The sequence below is a fragment of the Tricharina praecox genome, assembly GCF_024521635.1.
Source record: "Tricharina praecox strain CBS 144465 chromosome Unknown BZA05scaffold_10, whole genome shotgun sequence".
Classification (NCBI taxonomy): Eukaryota; Fungi; Ascomycota; class Pezizomycetes; order Pezizales; family Pyronemataceae; genus Tricharina; species Tricharina praecox.
The window spans coordinates 1,179,897-1,199,360 of NW_026250412.1; the positions used below are offsets into that span (position 1 = coordinate 1,179,897).

At 53.6% G+C, this 19,464-nt stretch overlaps 6 protein-coding genes across 6 annotated transcripts; 4 read left to right on the top strand and 2 right to left on the bottom strand.

Annotated features, from left to right (window-relative positions):
- Window positions 1-378: 378 nt before the first annotated feature.
- Window positions 379-1,780, top strand: BZA05DRAFT_372929 (uncharacterized protein). The gene is made up of 2 exons (XM_051481715.1): window positions 379-590; window positions 642-1,780. The coding sequence occupies exons 1-2, from the start codon at window positions 405-407 to the stop codon at window positions 1,353-1,355; spliced, it is 900 nt and encodes a 299-aa protein (XP_051340216.1). The 5' UTR covers window positions 379-404; the 3' UTR covers window positions 1,356-1,780.
- A 1,386-nt stretch (window positions 1,781-3,166) lies between these two features.
- On the top strand, window positions 3,167-6,689 carry BZA05DRAFT_473655 (uncharacterized protein). The gene is made up of 6 exons (XM_051488078.1): window positions 3,167-3,366; window positions 3,455-3,511; window positions 3,598-3,669; window positions 5,442-5,654; window positions 5,753-6,232; window positions 6,296-6,689. The coding sequence occupies exons 1-5, from the start codon at window positions 3,211-3,213 to the stop codon at window positions 6,230-6,232; spliced, it is 978 nt and encodes a 325-aa protein (XP_051340217.1). The 5' UTR covers window positions 3,167-3,210; the 3' UTR covers window positions 6,296-6,689.
- Window positions 6,690-7,454: 765 nt separating this feature from the next.
- On the bottom strand, window positions 7,455-8,601 carry BZA05DRAFT_396681 (uncharacterized protein). The gene has a single exon (XM_051483557.1). It carries the CDS (start codon window positions 8,302-8,304, stop codon window positions 7,480-7,482), a length of 825 nt encoding a protein of 274 aa, XP_051340218.1. The 5' UTR covers window positions 8,305-8,601; the 3' UTR covers window positions 7,455-7,479.
- A 602-nt stretch (window positions 8,602-9,203) lies between these two features.
- BZA05DRAFT_396682 (CHAT domain-containing protein) lies at window positions 9,204-13,344 on the top strand. Its single transcript, XM_051483558.1, has 3 exons — window positions 9,204-9,495; window positions 9,558-10,934; window positions 11,026-13,344. The coding sequence occupies exons 2-3, from the start codon at window positions 9,558-9,560 to the stop codon at window positions 13,189-13,191; spliced, it is 3,543 nt and encodes a 1,180-aa protein (XP_051340219.1). The 5' UTR covers window positions 9,204-9,495; the 3' UTR covers window positions 13,192-13,344.
- A 542-nt stretch (window positions 13,345-13,886) lies between these two features.
- Window positions 13,887-15,511, top strand: BZA05DRAFT_352829 (uncharacterized protein). Its single transcript, XM_051481329.1, has 2 exons — window positions 13,887-14,348; window positions 14,430-15,511. Exons 1-2 carry the CDS (start codon window positions 13,945-13,947, stop codon window positions 15,286-15,288), a joined length of 1,263 nt encoding a protein of 420 aa, XP_051340220.1. The 5' UTR covers window positions 13,887-13,944; the 3' UTR covers window positions 15,289-15,511.
- A 161-nt stretch (window positions 15,512-15,672) lies between these two features.
- On the bottom strand, window positions 15,673-17,721 carry BZA05DRAFT_451931 (uncharacterized protein; the record flags this gene model as incomplete). Its single annotated transcript, XM_051487455.1, has 7 exons — window positions 17,228-17,721; window positions 16,984-17,169; window positions 16,814-16,926; window positions 16,616-16,748; window positions 16,159-16,561; window positions 15,793-16,103; window positions 15,673-15,718 (listed from the first exon to the last, which is right to left on the bottom strand). The coding sequence occupies exons 1-7, from the start codon at window positions 17,413-17,415 to the stop codon at window positions 15,673-15,675; spliced, it is 1,380 nt and encodes a 459-aa protein (XP_051340221.1). The 5' UTR covers window positions 17,416-17,721.
- Between the last annotated feature and the right edge of the window lie 1,743 nt (window positions 17,722-19,464).

Sequence of the window (19,464 nt, forward strand, 5' to 3'; positions counted from 1 at the left end):
CCGCTGTGTCGGGTTGCGGAGAGTTTTCCCGTGTTACTTGATTTGTGCTACATAACCAAAGTGCTCATTTCCAAACTCCATGCGGTGGTAGCGTGGGAGCACGATACCGGTACCTGTACCGTATGCTGATGCGGTGGGATGTTTGGACTACCTACCGTATCGTAATTCTTGTTGTCGATCTCTCACTCGGCCCGTTGGACCGGAAGTCAAAATTCTTCCTCTCCTTTCCAGTGAGGAGACTGTCATGCAGCCTCTGCCATACATTGAAGCACACTAATTGGCCGCAGCTCCGCACGCTTAAGCATACCCCGCGTTTAGTTTCTCGAACGCGGACACATAAAGGAAACCGGTAAGCTACCGGGAGCGCTTATTGCATGGTTACAGTTCAACACTCCGTCTTCGCAATGTCCACCGACTCCACCACCACCGGCACCGAACCGCGCGATGGCACTCCGCCAGCCGCGCCCCAGCCCGATGCGTCGCAGCTAAGCTCTTATCCGGCGGGCTACACATGCCCCCCGTTGACGACGGAGGTGATGCTCCAGCACGGCGTGGTCGCGCAGCTCCTGTCGGCGCACATCCAGCGGCTCGTTCGTCTTGCCCCACCGCCCCCTCCAAGTCCGCACTAACACCCCCCACAGCGCGAGAAAGCCTTCGCCGCGTTCCCATACCCGGGCATCGCGCTATACCAGTTCATCGAGTTCTCAGGCGGACTACCCAGCTACCCTCGGCTCGACTCGCTGCTATCACTTCTGCGCGCCGGCGGAATCCTCCTCGACGTCGGCTGCGGCATGGGTTCAGAGCTGCGGTACCTACGCTCGCACTCGGGCATTCCCGGCGAGCAGCTATTCGGCGCCGACATCAATCCCGCGTTCATCGAGCTGGGCCACGAGCTGTTTATGGACTCGCCCGAGAGCACGGGGATCCGGCAGGGCGCCGCGGATATTTTCGATACGAGGCCGGAGTCGTCGTGGATTGTGCGGGAGCTGAAGGGGAAGTGTGCTGCCGTCCACGCTGCGAGCTTTTTACATTTGTTCGATTGGGCTAGGCAAGTGGAGGCCGCGCTGAGGATGGTTGGGTTCTTGGAGCGGAAGAAGGGGAATTTCGTGGTGGGAAGGCTGGCGGGAAGTCGTGCGGCAGGACAGTACCGCCATGCGCTGGGGGATGTGTGGCGCCACACACCGGAGAGCTTTGCGGAAATGTGGAGGGAGGTGGGGACTCGCTCGGGATTGGCGTTCGACGTCGAATGCACCGAGCCAGAGATACTGGTGTTTGAAGCTCCCGAAGGCGAAAAGTGGTCTCTGCCCGCGGAAGAGCAGGCGACGCAGTTCAGGTTTTGTGTTACTGTCGTTTGAGTACCTACATACTGGCTCGGTGGCGGATGCGCGCGAGTGCGGAATCATCATGTCATGATTGATCGTTTTACATGACAGTAACCGTCATGTCAAATTCTTTCGGTTCAAAAAACCCGCAGTGTGAACAACTAAAAGCCGGGCCTGACCTCCATATGTCTATCCACATCCGATAGCACTTGAAAGTCGAGAGGCCATCTCGCGTGGCCGACCCGGCCGGATGCGTGGATACTCGGATGTCGGATGTCTGGGTTCAACTAGAGTTGCGTCCGCTTGATTGATGGTAGAAAGAATGCGATGCCGGAACAACCAAGTAGTTTTGGACCAATCCGGGAACCGATTTTGCACTGGAGATGCCGACATAGGTACGTAGTACTTGCCCCAGATCTTGATGTGATCCCATCGACTGGCGGGAAGCGTTAGCGGCGCCTATCACTGTTTAGTGGGAAGGTGATGCGTGAGCCAACTTAGCCTTCCTTGATTCATCTCAAGTGACTGGATCTCTCTCGTTCCTTTGCGCTCGATTCGCAGTTTTTGAAGATGATATTTCCGTCGTACATCAAATAGCGCGATTCGGCGGTCGTCGCAAGAAAGTCAACATCCGGGGGTTTGGCACAGCTGGGTTTCCTCCCACGCCCGACACCGGCGTAGAAATTCCCGAGGGCCACGTAGAAAGCGCCGGTATGCTCTCCGTCCATGTTCCGGGCAGTCCGCGCTTGCCCAAGGTCCTACGGTGTATGGTCCCGCAGCATTACTCGTAGAAGCCTGTCACATGATTTTTCATTCACTTGCTTTCAACAGACGCGATGACTTCACATGACGCTATTGCCCAACTTTTTTGAAGATAGACGCCTGAAAATGACGGTTGATCGACGGTCCGTGGAAGAGTAACGGGCGGACGCAGCGCCGCGGTGCCACGGGTTGCGGGTGCGGGTCGGGATGCGCAGAACTTGCTATGATGTAACATCACGTGATCCGAGACCCACCCGCCATCCCGATACCCGTCACCCGCCGTCCGTCTTGTTCTCCACCATACCACGACCGTACCAAGACAACGCGGACCGGACTGGACTGCGTCAGTCCATCCCATCCAGACCGACGATGCTACATACCAAACACGGATCAAATGTTTCGCTAACCAAGCCCACAGTGCCAGCTTCTACTCTTGACTGGCGCAGTTCAGCGACTGAGAATACCAGCCCCTCAGTTATCGGCTCGTTGAGGTTTGAAGACACACTCACGGACGAGGGACACGGCATCTTTGGCAGTCAGGCGACCTCGTACGCGCGATCTATGTGCGGTCAGCAATCGCACTGGTTCGCTTCCAGATTAGCTAGCGCGTACCCCGCAATCGCACAGCCCGACTCCCGGCCTGCTCTAGCGGATCTGTACTCCGCGCGGACCGCGACATCGCTGGGGGGTTTCTGTTTGTCTGCGTCGCGAGGAGAAGCTTCACTAACGAAATGTCTCCAGTTTGGAGGCTTGTAGTGCGCTACTACATACCGGCATCGGCAATGAGCATCGCACATACTATGGCGAATTCCAAGTTCCCGTGATTGACGTCACGCGACTCCACTTGAAATCTGCAGGAATTACGTACACAGCCCGTAAGCGATCGACGGTTGCAATTCCAAATCGGGAACCACGATGGCACACAGCCCATTTGAAGCAGTTCGTGTGACCGCCCAGAGAATCCACATCGGCGGTACCGACGTGGCAATGCTCGGGTACTTGTTCCCCTCACCAGCCCTTCCCTCTCAGCTATAACCACCTCTGCAACAACCACCATCCTCCACGTTCACCATCACACTCAAACGCAAACACCACGCAAACACCACGCAAACACCACGCAAACATCATGTCTCCCATTAATACCGCCCTCAACACTGTCCGCAACACCGTCCGTGCGCGTGCCGCCGCCTCCGCAAGGACAAGTGTCGCCACCGTTGCGACGAAAGCCACCGTTGCCGCCCCCGCTGTCGACGTCTCAGCATACCTTAAGCAAAACTTCCAGGTTCGTTGATGTCAGGCTGTTCACAGTTATCCCTCTGTCCGTGCGCAATCGATAGACGAGATGGGCTAACAAATTCGTCGCGTTGCAGGAGCCCAATTATGCTGCTTGGGGAGCTGCCGTATCATTACCGAGCACACCCATCGAGGTTCGTAATCCTGAATCCCCATCTTTGCCGACTCTAGTCCAGGGGTCTCTCTCTCTCTTTCTCGCAACACCACTGACGTCCCGAAGCCTGGCAGGAATATCTTCGGACAACTTAACCCCCTCGTCGATGTGCAAGAATACATGAGAATCAACGGCATCGTAAGTGTCCCTCCCCACTCTTTCTCCATCGCGCTGCAGACGCTCGGGCAGACCTGAGTTCTGTTCCCGATGAACCCGCCCCAACCGGGGAAGCGAACTGGCTCTAACCTTGTATCGGCAGGAGCCCAATTATTCCGCAACCATCTCGGCGAAATCGAGTCCATCGAACCCTGCCAAAACCGTGCGCTAGTCCAAGCGCACCCGTGGCCTCTCACCAATCCGCTCGACGGATCACAGGTGTGAATGTTGGATTAGGCCTCACAACTATGCGCCGTAACGTATCGCTGGCTGGAACGTGCGACTGCAGTGGCATCTCCGATTAAGAGTGGCTGCGGAACTGGTTTTCGGGTCGCTTGTCGGACGGAATTGGCGTTTTTATTTTATTTCTGGTGTATCCTGTCAATAACTAGCGATTGCCGTACGAGCACATAGTACAATCACTTGCTTTCGAAGCAATTTTCAATTGATCCTTCCGTATGTATGTACGGGGTATTGCCTCCACGGTTACGCTGGGGTTCTGCGATCGGCCGGGGAGCTTTGGGTACTTTTGCTCTGCCGCTCGTCGTCCGGATCCGTTGTTGTGCTTCCCGTTTCTCGGTGTGCGATGCAAAAAGAAACATTGTATGGGGAGAGTGGGTAGCCGCCCCTAGGCCCACACCACACGAGTTGCACGAAAGTACACGGCCACGGAAAGACGCTTACTTAAGATACGACAGGTCGCCTTCTAGGAGGCGCATGAAACAGAATGATCGTCTGTGCCCGCGCCCTGGCCGAGGCTGCCGAACTCGGCAGCTTGCGCGCAGGCGAGAAAGCCGAGGAAGGCCGCGCCGAAACAGGAGCAAGCGTTTGAGATCGGGAGCCGCTCATGCCGCGCAATGAAGGGCATATGTACCCGTTTCTTTTGGGTTTAAGAATCGATGCATTCGACCTCATTGAATCATGGCAGATCATGTAACCTTTTTCACCCCGCCGTCCCCGCCCGCTGGCCGCCGGAGAGCTCGATACCGGTTCCCTATTGCTCTCCGCCGAACCATCGCCGCACAACCATCGCCGCTCAACCCTCCCCCCGGCGCAACCCCTCTCCCGTCGCAACCCCCTCCCTGTGCAACCCCCATCCCGTCACAACCCTCCCTGCACAACCCTCCCCGCGCAACTCGTCAACGTTACTGCCAGCGAACCAGACGACTACCTACGGAGTCGAGTGATTGATCAGTGTTCTACAGGCTACATAGCGCGGTCTCCATATCAGTCGGAGTTGGGGCGAGAGGAGGAGGAATTATCAGCAAGAGGAGGAGTTGCAGCAAGAGGAAGAGGTGCGGTTACAGGAACTGTGTGAACTCCATTCGACCCCACCGCCAGGCTAGAGGTGTGTTGGTTTTGCGAGCGGTCCAACAACAAATCTTCCTTCTACACCCCACACCCACAACACACTCTCTGATGCGTCGCCGCGGTTTCTTTTTCAACGACCCCCTCGGGATAGCGGGACCTGCGAGACATGTACATCCTCGTCAACCCGCTATTCTCCCTACACCCGCGAACCTGATCGTGCTACGCCGAGTCTATAAGAACGATTCCCCGACACCTGGGGATCTGACCAGGCGCCGCGACGTGCTAGGTCGAGTGTAGAAGTATTCCTCGGATTCCGGGGAGCTGACGAGGCGCGATATGCTGTGGAGGATTCACACTCGCCTGGATCAACATCACTCACCGACAACGGAGGAACCAAACTCGAAGAGAATCCTGAAGACGTGGACAGCGACGGCGAACCCTAGTTAGACAGCATTGATCCCGGCATCGCAGATCCCAACCTCGACGGTCCCAGAGTCCGCAGCAACGATGATCCTGCTGACGACGATCAGGATGATTCCGAACTGCAAGCCGCCCCAAAGCAGCCCCCGACATCGACCGATCCTCCGAAGACGCAGGTCTCGAGAATGTCGACTTACGGCGCGTATGATCATATGGCTTTGGAGGGCGACGAAGAGGTGACTTTGCACCTGCCTATTCACGGAAGTCCCAACAACCAGAGAGCAGACGTTCCCGATGATGTCGAAGATGGCGAGGTGCTACGTATACAATTTAGACGTCAACCCCCTCGGGGTACCATCTTCCATGGGTTACTCGGCGTAATGATGCCGGGATGCTCGGCAAGGCGTGGTGTGATATGGAACAGTCTTCTGCTAGCCTAAGCCTATTGAAGTTCCGCTATCAATACTGGGGAAAGGCGTTCATGCTGGCGAATGCGAGCAAGCAAGTCCGGAAGATCATCATTAAAGTTGGCAGCATCATCAGCCATAAAGCTTTTACCGACCCCGCGGTTCTACCACGCTTCTTTCGAGTGCAACGCATAGCTACAGTGAAGCTCGACTCGGCGCGTCACTGCGTGCTTCTCGTACTTCCGCTCCAGCGAAAGCCGGATCTTGAGAGCTCCAGGGCTCGGTACCAAGTCTTTGCGCTTGCAGCGGAGGATCAAGCCTCTATCCAAGCTCTTCCTTTGCAGGGTGTCCATCTGGAAGACCTTAAATTTGTTCGCCGCGACGCTGTTTGGAGGTGGAAGCCATAGGTAATACACTTCCTTTAGTCTCTACTTACCTACCTCATACTAATGTAGTATCATGGGATCCAGCTGAAACCGACGTCTTGGTCGAAGGTTTCTATCCCTGGCTGCGGACTTGGGATGGACCTACTGTCAAAATGTCAAGACCTAGATGAGATCAGCTGCGATGAACAGTGTTACCATGCGCGAAGTGTTTTGATTTGGTTTGTGAGCAGGCACGGTCGACGTGCGAGCGCTGAAAGCTAGACCCACCGAATCTGGTATAGCTAGGTCGGCTAAAGTTCGCCAAACTCGTGTATGTCTCGTTAGCTGTTCTGTCTGTCTGTTTGTCTTGTCATCTGATCTGTCATCGTGCTTATTGGAACTTGGTCGCGGTCATCGTACTCATCGTGCTTTTTCGTTGTTTGTCCTGACTCCTGACCTCGACTCGCGAGGTTCTGGGATTTTTTGAATATCATAGGAGGTCTAGTCTCTCTGCTTGTCGATTCCTCTCTGGTGAACTACAATCTGTACTCTCTCTCTATCTAGTATCAAAGTTGCCAAAGGGTCTCCCCGGTCTTAGTGCTTCAGTATCTATGCATGTTTATATAATGCCATGAACCGATACCTGAACATACGATTCCGAGTTTCTGTAAAGATACCTGTATGCTGCCAAACTTTGGGCGTCCGGAGACGTTGGTTCAAATACCTACGTTTCCGCTGTGGAGGAGGCGAGACCGAGTGTCGACGCGGATATGGTTGCGTGGCGGGCGGTCGTGACCCAATGCCGTCACGGGAGCACCCACCACTTTGTAGGCATCGAGTTCAAGTACCGAGCACGAAAAAACCCGCGTGGTATAGTAATCTAGGCCGTGCAATCGGCGAGGTGAGCTGAGGAAAAGCTCTGGGTTTAACCCAGGGTGAAGACCTCTGTTCTTAGGGTTTCCAAGCCACCCCACCGGGGGTGGTGATGCTTTTTGTTTTTGGCTTGAGGAATGGAGCACAAAGTATCACTCGGTAGTGGCACGTGACCTTCGTCGACCCACTGGGGTTTTTTGTACTGTTTAATCATGAAATTTATAGCCGGTATCGCATGTGCGCAGCGAATCTGTGCGCAGAACCGGTATTTCGCTGGTGCTAGGGGTATAATAGTGGGAACCACTACGGCGGTATTTGTACATGTTCGCAGGTTGATCCCACAAGTGACATGCCGTTAATTTCATGAAGAACCACAGTTTGAAACTTTCTTATGAAGAGTCATTCCATTTCTATCTTTAATCTTTATCCTCATCGTCATCGTCATCCTCATCCTCATCCCAATCAAACACGAATTCATCCATTCCATCCTCAGACACATACCTCTCACCGCCCTTCACATCCATCCCATCGGCCAAATCTGCCTCCAGCACATCATCTTCTTCTCCGTCGTCCTCTCCTCGCACTCCCAACGACACCTTCCATCGATTATTCCGCTCGAGTGCAACTTGATCCACATCATGGCTGGAAAACCACTTGAACCGGAGCTTCCGGTACTGCACAGCATAGATGTGTTCTCCGGGGGCGCCAAACTTCCGCTCATGCACGTTACCCGAGTCCAGACCACCTTGCACCTCGCTATTTCCATCACCACCACCATCACCTCTAGCCTGGCCGTCCTTGTCCGCGAACTCCCCGCGCCTCTCGTAAACGAGCGCATCGACGACGACATGGTAGCCGACCGTCAGATACATCTTGGCGCCGTCCTTGATCGCATCCAGGATCCACTCGCGCGTCGCTTTCTCCCCACACGCCTTTTTGAACCACGCACCGGAGTTGTCGAGCTGGTATGTGCGCGCCTCGGTGGCGTTCGTGGTGATGGCGCCGATCGCGGAAAGCTTCAGGCGCGTCCGGAGACTGGCGCACCGCGATGAAGTTATCAGCTCTTGGAAGTTCTGCTGGGTTTTGACGACGACGCTGGGGTGTTCAGCGTCGGAGGAGGAGTCGCCGAACGGATAGTGGTAGTCTTGGTGCGGGTTTGTGGCGTTCCGCACGAGCCGCCCCAGCTGGACTGAGTCGCGAGAGAATAACCCGTGAGGGGGCAGGAGAAGGCTTGATCGCATTTTTGGAGAAGCTTTGGAGAAGAAAGTTGATTTTCTGATAGGTATTCGGAAGAGAAAGGCAGCCGATTGCAGTGATTCAATTGTCAGGGATGCGGACAGCTACCTAGCGAGCTGGCTGTGGACGACTGGCGGTCAGGCAGGGTTTAATACTCGTCACTATTCATCAAATCCCGCCTGCCGTGACTTCGTGCAAGAACTTCAACCTCCAAACTCCATGATATGCAATTGGCCGTAAAATAATGAAGTATGTTCGACACCCATCGCGCCAGCGGAATTGAGGCTATGCTTATGGTGGTGTGGCGGAGCGAGAGAACCAGCTGTCGGAGGGAGGATCATTATCTATCGAATAGACGATCAAACTTTATGTACCGCCTCTTTCTTCTGTGTTTGTGTGCTCTTCTCTCGATCCCGCCTCCGACCTAGAGGGGCGTTGGCAAAAGAGCCCCTTGCAAAAACGGATTTTATTACTTGCCCTACGTATGGAACTGAGCGAGTTGTAGGCCTTCCTGGAAGGTCTGTTGCAGGTATTTCTGTAGGTGAATCATGTTCGACACCCATCGCGCCTGCAGAAATGAGGCTATGCTTATTGTGGCTTGGAGGTTGTTTGTGCGTTTGCACATCAACCGGCGCGTCTAGACGTTTGGTGAGGTTGCATCCAATGGACACTCACAACCGTGCATATGTGAGACTAATGACCGGTCATGTGTAGTAGAGATGGCCACTGGGAACTAGCCAACTGAAAGTCTCACCTGCTAAACCCATTTAACCGGATCAGATTGGGTACGATACGCAAGCAGTGGGGATGCATCTTGGCGAACTTGTGCTTTTACGTTTGCACCTATCAGCAAGCAAAACATGTCTTAGCAATTCGCATCCGCAAGGCAGTGCCCAGGTGCGGACATAATGATCGTTTGGGAGGGGTTAAGAGTGGCCGATGAAAAGTCTGTGCGGCGGGTTGCGGAAGGCTCGACGGCTCCTTTACCGTTACCTGAGTCGGTGGGCCCGGCTTTATCAACTATCACCGTCTCCATCGTCGACCTCCATCCCCGGCTTAAGACCACCTCCTTCTGGCAAATAAACCACCTACAGACGTGCGAGCTTTGAAACCATTTAAGCACGAGCAATTCGACACTTCCTATCGGAAAAACATCTAGCCTCATTCATACCTAGCAGACTCCACCTTCAAAGAAAGTAGGTAGCTATATCTACAGTCTTCATCAGGTTAAGCAGCCTAGATCTAACTGGTGAATCAGATGAATTCTCAAGACGAGCTCGCGGAATACCAGGAATTGTTCCTGCTCTACGAAAAAACCCATGAAATCGACTATCTCGAGGCAGCTATCGCGGTTGCTGAAACCATGGAGCAGTCGGACGACAACACCGTGGGAACCGACTTACGCAAAATGGTGAATCTGAAAGTCGAACTATCTCAAGCCGCGGCCGAACCAGATATTATTCCGCGGGGTGTTCCGCAAGACGATACCGAACATGCGGCAGAGAAAAGTGCGCAGATCTTCTCTCGATATCAACGAACGAAAGGATTGAAGGATCTGAACGATGCCATCGAGTTGGCAAAGATTTCGACCTTGACGCCCCCGAAGCATCCGGCTCGACCGCTTAGGTTGAGCAGAGTCTGTATGATGTTAGCGGAGAGATTCGAACGGCTTCGCAACGGTGATGACTACAATCACATCCTCCGAATAATCACTGCGGTGCAAGATCTCACAGAAGATACTGCGAACGGAAGCGGAGATACTACCATCCAATCCTCGGTCTCGCGTATCATGGCATCCGTAATCTCCAGGATCGACGGCTGGATATTCAATGGCATCATTCGTTCTCTAGACGATCAGGTTGATGCCAGTCGCGTACTCATCGACCCACGAGCGGATAACCAGCAAGTAGGCGGCATGCAGCACTGGATCACCAAACGCCCAAACATGCCATATGTGCGCGGCGAGACCGACACAAGTGGCGCGAAAGGATCGAACGCGGGCATGATGTATCATATCTTATTCCCGAGGGAACCGGAAGACATCGATGAAGCGGCAACCCACGAGAGTGAAATGCTGGCGGCGACTCCCCAGGAGGATCCCCGTCGAATGCACTGGTATTGTGTTCTGGGGCAGCAATTTTTGCGACGTTATGTCGAGCGCGAAGTGCCGGAGGACCTAGAGCTAGCCATCCGGTTCGGTGAACAAGCGGTTGCGGCAATTCCTCCAGGAAACATTGGACGGGTGCAAACATTGCTTTGCTGGGCAAATATATGCAGTGTTGTGCACATGGCTACGGGAGACTTGAGCCAACTCGATATTGTCATCCAGGTGGTTGAAGAGACGATATCTGCATCATCGGTGCCAGGCGCCCCCGCCAAATGGTTCTCCCTAACCTTGTTGGCAAGCGTTTACAGACGGAGACATGCGACGGCAAACGATGTGGATGATCTAGACGACGCAATCGAGCTTCTCGAAGAGGCAATGACTCTAACCAAAGATACCAATCCCGTCGAATTGGCCGCGGAACGCGAAAGTCTGCTATCAGTCATATACCTCAGTGCTATCAATTCTACCTCCGACCTCGATCGGGCCATAAAACTCCATGAAGATGCACTAGATATCGCCAAAGCAGCGGTACCCTCCGGACGAAACCTACGAGCTGAGAGACTCCGGCTTACGGCTTGTGGACTTGCTGTTCAGGAGGTTCCATAAAACACACAACAAGGATGACCTTGCCCGTGGAATCAAATACGGCGAGAACATATTGAGAGCAGCTCGTTATTTGAAGATGGATTCGGAACTGACAGGACGGAGATTCCTCCACCCCGAACTGATGCGAGAGGTTGCCCGGTTTGTGGGAGTCATGTTGGTTGACCGATACATACACTTGGATGGTGATCCAACCGACCTCGATAAGGCAGAAAAAGTACTCCACAAGGCGATAGAGGGCGCAACCGGTACCCCTGCTTCCCACCTCCAATGGCGAATCAGCCAGTTGCACTTGGCAAAGTTCCGACAAACATCCAACCCTCAGGAACTCGAAAAAGCGCACAGGTGGATTCGAAAAGCGCTGGAAACGTTGCCTTCGAGCGATGACGAGTACAGGTATGTATTCGCGGAAGAGCTTGCAATGATAGTCGATGCACAAATGCAATACGAAAATACTCATACTGGGAATTACCGCGCGGTCATATCGAAATGGCAACAACTGTTGATGTTATATTTGCAGCAGTGGGAATCAGAGAATTTGATGCCAAACCCCCGGATCCTTGGAGCTCGAAATGCGGCGAATATTTACCTCCAGATTGGTATGGTGGAGGAAGCATACTCACTGCTAGAGAAGGCCGTCGCGGAGCTGCCACGACTGTGCCAACGTTCGGGACGACGGGATGACCAGCAGTATATGCTGTCCTGTGCCGAAGTATACGAACTAGCAGCAATCGGAGCATCGGTCGCAATTCGAGCCGGGAGAGGCGCCTATCAAGCACTCAAAATGCTCGAGTTTGGTCGGGTGCTCATATCCGGGTTTTCCATCGATTGCAGGAGCGATCTGTCAGATCTCAGAGCATCCCACCCAGAGTACGCCGATATAGTCGAAAAGCTGAGAACTGAAATGGATTACCCACACGTTGAGGAGCGACGGCAACGCGGGCGGAAGCTCGCCACTGCTGAATTCGAAAAGATATTGCATCGTATACGACAGTTGCCCGGACACGAAGAATTCTTGCTTCCACCGCCGCCGGAATCCCTGATGAAAATTGCTGCGGATGGGACTATTGTTATGATCAATTGCAACGCGCATGGGAGCGACGCCATTACTGTCACATCCTCTTCGATACAGTCACTACCACTTCCTAGGCTCCTATACAAGGATGTCGAACAGCACATGGCTGGTATGAGCGCGAGTCTAAAAGGCACAGCACGAAACTACAACTCGAGGAACAAATCGATGGGTAAGCATCTTCTTTGGTTGTGGGAAGCGGTGGTGGCGCCAGTACTCGACCATTTACAACTCGATGAATCCAACCCGACACGCATCTGGTGGATCGGGGTTGGAAAGCTAAGCATGGCCCCTTTCCACGCCGCTGGAGACCATTCCCCTGGCTCAACCAACAACACCCTCGGTCGAGCAATATCATCATATGTTCCGTCCATCAAAGCCCTTTCATACACACGCCAAAAGCAGCTCAACTTATTTCCCGAGCCCGACTGGCACCCCTCTTTTCCGGACCACGGCGAAGGACAGCCCGTGGCTACCGAAAAACCTCGACTCCTGATGGTCACTATGCCGACCACAGCGGGAAGTAGCCCACTTGCCGGGGCAAAACAAGAAGCTAAAGACATTGCCGGAGCATTATCCTCGGGTTCAGTTTCCGTAACGGAACTTGAGCGGCCATCCGCCGCACAGGTTCTCGAGCAACTGCGAACACACCACATCCTACACTTTGCCTGTCACGGTATTTCGGACCTGGCCAACCCATCGGACAGTCGATTACTCCTGCAGAGTCCCGATCCGACCAGCAGCGAGCCAGACACGCTTTCCGTCCGTGCGGTGTCGAGCGCGAACACGGATGTGGCACAGATCGCATATCTATCGGCTTGTTCGACGGCGGAAAATCGTTCCGTACTCCTGGCCGACGAAGCTATTCATATCGCCAATGCCTTTCAACTCGCTGGCTTCAGCCACGTTCTAGCGACGCTCTGGGAATCCGATGATCGGCTTTGCCGACGGGTTGCGACGGAGTTTTATAAGAATCTGTTCAATGGATCGGCCGGCGTTGAGGGGCATCTTAAGGTAGCTAGGGCTTATCATCTGGCGGTGAAGACGGTTCGAGACAAGAAGCCGAAGGATTTTTTGGGATGGGCGCCGTTTATCCACACCGGTGCTTAGGTCATGTGTTTTTGGATTCATTACATTTTTCTTTGGAAGGGGGATATCTGAATGATGAAGACCTTTTGGTGCAGCACATAGAGGTGTACGAGTGCCTCGGTGGGCTGGTAGGTAGACTGGTAGTGTGTTTAGGTCAAGTATCTTGTACACCACCTTATTACTCAGGTTGTGCAGTGACAATCTGAACCAATGATTCGCCTCTGTTTTTTTATCATTACTCTATTACTTGCTGCGCAAGCTGTGATTACGTTGTCGATATCTCTTTCTATCGCGATGATCAGGAGGCTCACCTAGTTCCGACTTGGCATAGTTTCTTCCATTGGATGAAACAACAAACAAACAGTTGGGGCATCCGCCTGATTGATGGAGCCTCCTGGAGTCCTGGCGATTTTGACTGCAAATAGATTTGGATATAATGGATAAAAGTCTCTGGAACCAGTCGTTTCGTTGGCCAGCTGAAATGCTCAGTCCTCATTCGCTGCGCCGGATACCTGGTAGTTCCACTGCGGCACGAACTGGGAGCTGTGTGGCTGGCGGCGAGCTGCGTCACCCAGAATGGGACGCAGCTGCCAGCGAGAACATTTGCGAGGACACAACCAAGATTCGCCAGGTGGCGAAAAAAAGAAAAGTGAGGCTTTCTACGTAGTGCATCTTTATAAGCCAGCAAAAGTTTATTCTAGCTTCGAGTCGTATCTAGCCGGCCTCCCCCTCGCATTCAAACCGCAACCCCACCTCTGAACGACAATCGTTAACATGGATCCGCTATCCATCACCGTCTCCATCATCGCGCTAATCGGAGCCGCACGCAAAATTGCAGAGTCAGTGCAGGCCATCAGCGAGGCGCCGCGGCTGATCTGCACCGTGGTCAGCGAGACAAAAGTGCTGGCTTCGATATTCTCTCAACTCGACGTGAAATTTTTCCAGTCGACAGTGATACCGGACGATGCGATGCAGCAGTTTCAGCATCTACTACGGCGGATGCAGGCTCTGTTTGCGGAACTCGAGAAGGAGTTGGCCGGCGTTGTATGCATACCGGGAAGGCTGGGGCTGTTGGACCGTGTGAAGTGGGCGGCGCGAGAAGTGGATGTGAATCTCATACTGGCGGACTTGCTGCAACAGAAAGCATCGTTAAACATCATGATTGGCATCTGGACCGGGTAGTTAATCCACTCATCTACTTTTCTGTTTGATCCGAACATATAAGGCCCAACTGTACTGACGGGAATGGAAACTCACAGCCAGCAAAACAATCCCCAGAATAGATCAATTGCTGCTATTCTTCCGCACATTGTACCATCCCCGAACCCAGTCGAGCCGAGCCTCCCTTCCCAAGAACTTGCCAGAAAACGCCCGGTCCCACGGCTCAGCATTAACCTCAGCCGGCGACGTCCCGCGAATCGTTCTTCCACAGCTCTTCTTCAACGGAGCCTCCTCCCGCTTGCCGCCGTCCGTCTCGCACGTCTGGTACGTAACCAGACAGACCCGTGCGAAGACTTTATCGACGCGCCCGTCCCACCACAAGCGTCAGACATCGTCATCGACCGAGTCACGAATGTCGTCGAAACCCAACTCTCGTCGAAATCTTCAAGCCTCCGCGTGCTCATTGCCGGCCGTGTCTCCGTCAACGCAGAGTTCCGCGAGGCTAATCTGGCGAAGATGAAAGCCGAGGATTCGCTTTGCTATCAACTCCCGAACTCGGCCGCCTGGTTCAGAAAGGCAAAAGCGGATACGGAAACCTGCCGCTGGATGGAGGAAGCCCGCAGCGACATTTATTTCGTGGTCGGGTTCCGCACCCTCGTTCGTACCCACATACTGGAGGCGAGAACCCGCGGAAGCTGTACTAGGCAAGGAGAGGATATCTGTGACAGCACTAGTACAATACAGGCACCGAGTGGGCAGGACTCGGAGGTCGTTGGGGGTGGCGAGATGGAGAATTCACACATTGATGCGCACGAGAGAAGCATACATGCTGCTGATGAGACTATATGTGCAATCCAATATAGGAAGGTAAAGTTGGGATGGCATTCCCGGAATGTGAGAAGCGCGACTTTGGAATCTGGCAGTCGGTGGGAACCAGTGTGGGGTCATCTAAGATGAAAATCACTCGTGGTCGGGGCCGGGCGTGTTGGTGAAAATGGAAAATACATGGTTACCGGCGTGGAAGCTTCTTGGATTCATGCATACGGTTCGCATCGGGCCCACGAGTGCGATCAATCGGAAGTTTCTGTTTGCCGTGGATCCAAAACATATCTTGTGATGAGCGCATCTGTGTTTAATGACCAGCTCAATCTTCTACTCTCCGATTGGTCCGAAGTTAGTGCCCTTCCTCTACTAACAGGATTTTAACACGAGGCACAGGTGGCTGTGGCCGCAACACCACAATTGGATGGGGTTGGTGCGAGACAAGACCAGAATGCAATGAACGGATTCAGAACATAATATTTCATTAAATTTCGCGTCCATAATTAGGTGATAGCAGCATTAAACACCGTCCCACTCCTTGCCTCCGCCACTCCCGGGCCACGCCCTCCCGTTCATATTAGTATCCCTCTCTTTCTCCCCCCCTCACAGATCAGATTCCTCCGATGGAACTATTTATACGTATAACAAAGCAATCCAGCCTCAAACTCATCCGGAGTTGTCCCTCGCGTATCCATGACCCGCGCAGTCTCCACCGTCAACCGATTACCACCCAACGGTCCCATGGTAAGCTCAAAGTCGAGCGTGACATTGCCCGGCGGAGGGTTGGGATACAGGTCCGCAAACAAGGGGACCCTGGGCGCAATCGGGTTTCCAACGTCGAAACGCCGTGCCGACGGGTTCGCTTGCTGCCATTTCCACCAGATACGGTCGATGTTCGCGTGGAACACGTAGAAAAGAGGGTCTCCGGGCGAGATGAAGACGTCGGCCATCTGGGGTTAGGGTTAGCGGCGGTCGGTATATATTCCTAGGGGGGGGACAACATACGTCTCCTTCGATGCAGAGATGACCAGCATTGTGGATTCCGAAATCCGTGTTCCAGTCGAGATTACCCTCAAGGGCGACGGCGAACCGCTCGTAGTTGGGGTTTTTAAGTACGTCGACTTCGCGACTGGGCTTCAACCACTCCCGTGCGGGCTCGCGGACGATATTGCGCTTGAGGCAGCGCTCGTGGTACGAGCTGTCGTTCGTGTGGCCGAGATGGATTACCTCATCCTTGAAGGCACCGCTATGGATACAACCTCCGCCGGTGTAGTCGAAGGTGGGGAAGGTCGGCAGTCTGGACAGCGGCGCGTCTGGGTCGTATTTACCGTTGCCTCCGAAGGAGACTTCGCCGTTCAGTAGAGGCGAGGCGAGGATGTCGCGGTAGTCTTTCGATTGGTCCCAATAACTGCATATACCAGTTAGGACGCGAAGCAGCAGTAGAGGGTGTTGGGGCACCTACGGAACTCCGCCAGCGTAACCGCATTCCTCTCTCAGGACGCGCTCATACTCGTAGAGGAAGAGCCTATGCCACGGAAGGAAGTGTCCGACCCAGTGGACCATTGGCATCATAGATTGGTGTATCCAGATGAAATCTACAAGTACGGAAGTTAGCTCACCATTGTCATCCCCCAAAAGACACTCTGACTCGAAGATCGACCTTCCCATCGCGTTGTGATCCCTTCGGCATAACTACCCAGCTTCGGGGGTTTCGCCATCATGCACTTGACCGCCCGGAGGTAATCCTTTCGCTGATGCATGCTCAGATGCCGCCTGTGGTGCGGTTCACGTCAGCTCTGCAGTTGTGGGAATCGGGAAAGCAGTACACACCACTCGCGGCGAACAATCGGATCGCTGCACTGTTCTTTGCCGGTGTGCTTTCCTTTGCTGTGCTGTGCTTCACTGGACTTTCGAGAGTCCGACTGTGCCGACGGTAATGCCGACGAAAGGGCAATAACACCGGTAAGGAGCGTGACGATGGTGGTTCTGAAGTGCATGTTGATGATGGTCGGTGGTCTTCTGTGGCCATCAACTCACACGGGGAAGGCGCCGATTTTATATTCCGTGGAGGTACCCGGCAGGCTGAGACAATAGGAAGCCTATGGGCACTCGAGGTGACTCTGCTGGTCGACGAGCTGCCCCGGTGGAGTTGACTTCATGGTTACTGTTGTCCTCGACCGCGAGACCCGGTAGCGGCGGCGGAATGGTGCTGCTGTCCATTCCGGGGGTCTGCGAGAATCGCAGAAGGACTTCCCGTCTCATGGATCGTGCAATACGATATCGAAAAGGCTGTATAGGGCAACGTCAGGCCCCAACGGAACCAGGCCTTAGTTAGCGGCGATCTGTCTGGTAAATCAATAATAACACTCGATCCCGTCGTCGTAAGAGCGTCCAGGTGAAGATAGCGTCAAGTCGGCGTGAGCCCTTTTTGGATGCCACTGCGACATAAGCATTGACTACCCAGTCCGCTGCCTGCCGGGGAGTGGGGAGGCTGGGGAGATAACCGAGTTGGTGCAGGGCTCGGGTGGGGGTGCATACGCTGATCCCCCAATCATTCTCGAAGAGAATCATCTCACCGTGGGAGGATTGATGTTTGTTCCACGACATCCGTTGGCAACCGATTGTTCTCGCTTAATCTGGTATTCCGGTCCTACACACGTCTTCCACCTTGATGACTGATTGGCTTCAAGGTAGTGACCGGCATCAACTGGCTGGAGCAGTGCACATCCTGGACCGTGGGAGTCGATAGTTAGCTTCAGAATGTTGCTATGTAGGTACACCATGTGTCGACGTATCCGCAACGAACGATTATCGGCTTTGCCGATAGGTGTAGACTCTGGGCTCGCGCCTGGGGTGGAAGAATACCGTGATATCTCACTTAAGATGGACTGGTTTATTACCGTATGTGGCAGTAGGCTTTCTGTATCTGGCACCTTGTCCTGCGATACCAAAAGATAATTCTATCAGTTTTATTTGTTTTATTTACCGTCCAGGCAATAATCGGTGCGCCGAGCGTGTTAGAGAAAAAAACAGAACTGAGACAATACTTCTTGAGTAGATAAGTTAATGCGGTAGTTGGTCACCTTACTCTGGAGCAGTGGCCGAAACGCGGCACTCAGATAATGAGGGCTTTGCCGCAAACGAGGAATTGCCGGAGTCGGGGATGCCGTGCCCTGTTCTTCAGCCTACCGACCTGTTGTCGATCATGTCCACACTTATGATCCATCAACACCGCAGTAGGTATGCTGTTCTGGACGGCTGGAGACTCCACTTGCTATCTCAGAGATGCCTTGCCACGTATGCCTTACGCCAGGGGTGGTTGACGGAGCATCCGGACGCCAGTCGGATCGAGCCCGGTGGTGTGCCATCTCGAACAGGCCTTTTGGCGGGGGGTCTAAAAGGGCTTCCGAACTTGTCGGAGTTGGCACTAGGTAAGACGAGACATGTCCGGGAAACCCTACTCTAATAGTTTCGGTGAATCCTTCAGGTACGGTATTGTGGACGAGGAATGCCTAGGTATCCCAACATCGCCGCCGGGAACCGCACCCGAGAGAGAGACAAGACAGCGAAAACTATGTACGACGAATATTGCAGTAGGTGCTATACTATAGCTACCCCGACGCCGATCGTTTGACTGCCCCTGCTAACGCCGGGTGGACAGCTGTCAACCCCGAATACCAACACCGCTATAGTAACCGAATGCCAACTCCGACTTCGAAAGCGCTTGTAGGGGATCTAGTGTTGTGACGGAATACCCGGCAGAAGCTTGAATTGTGCCTATATATAGGTACCTGATAACTGCAGCTGTACAGCGTCCCTGACTGGCTAGTCTTTGGCTCGCCGGACGGCTATTCGGAAAACAGAAGCCTTGCAGCCTTGAAGGGTTTTTCTTTGCTGCGCTGTAACGAAAAGTATACCGGGTACGTGCCTACTTCAACCCGGTGAGTAGGTACTGCACTACACATATCAAATTAACCCAACAGTATTTCCACATAGATAGGTAGGGGTCGATCTTTACATGAACATATACGCCACTCTCCCCGTCCCCTTCTTCAAGACTTACCAATTGCTCCGTCAGTCGACGGGAAGTGAGGGCTAATGTTGGGGGCGCTTGGTCGGGTGACCCATCTCGAATCACTCGTGTTTTTGGGCTTGAGCTTATTTTCCAGACTGAAGATACATATCCCCACTGATCCCTTTTCTACTATTCCAATGTAATGCTACGTATATCCTATGAGAGCATAATCCCGATCACAACGCGACGCGGCTGCCGAATAATATTACCACTAGAGTCAACGTGGGAGAGGGCCC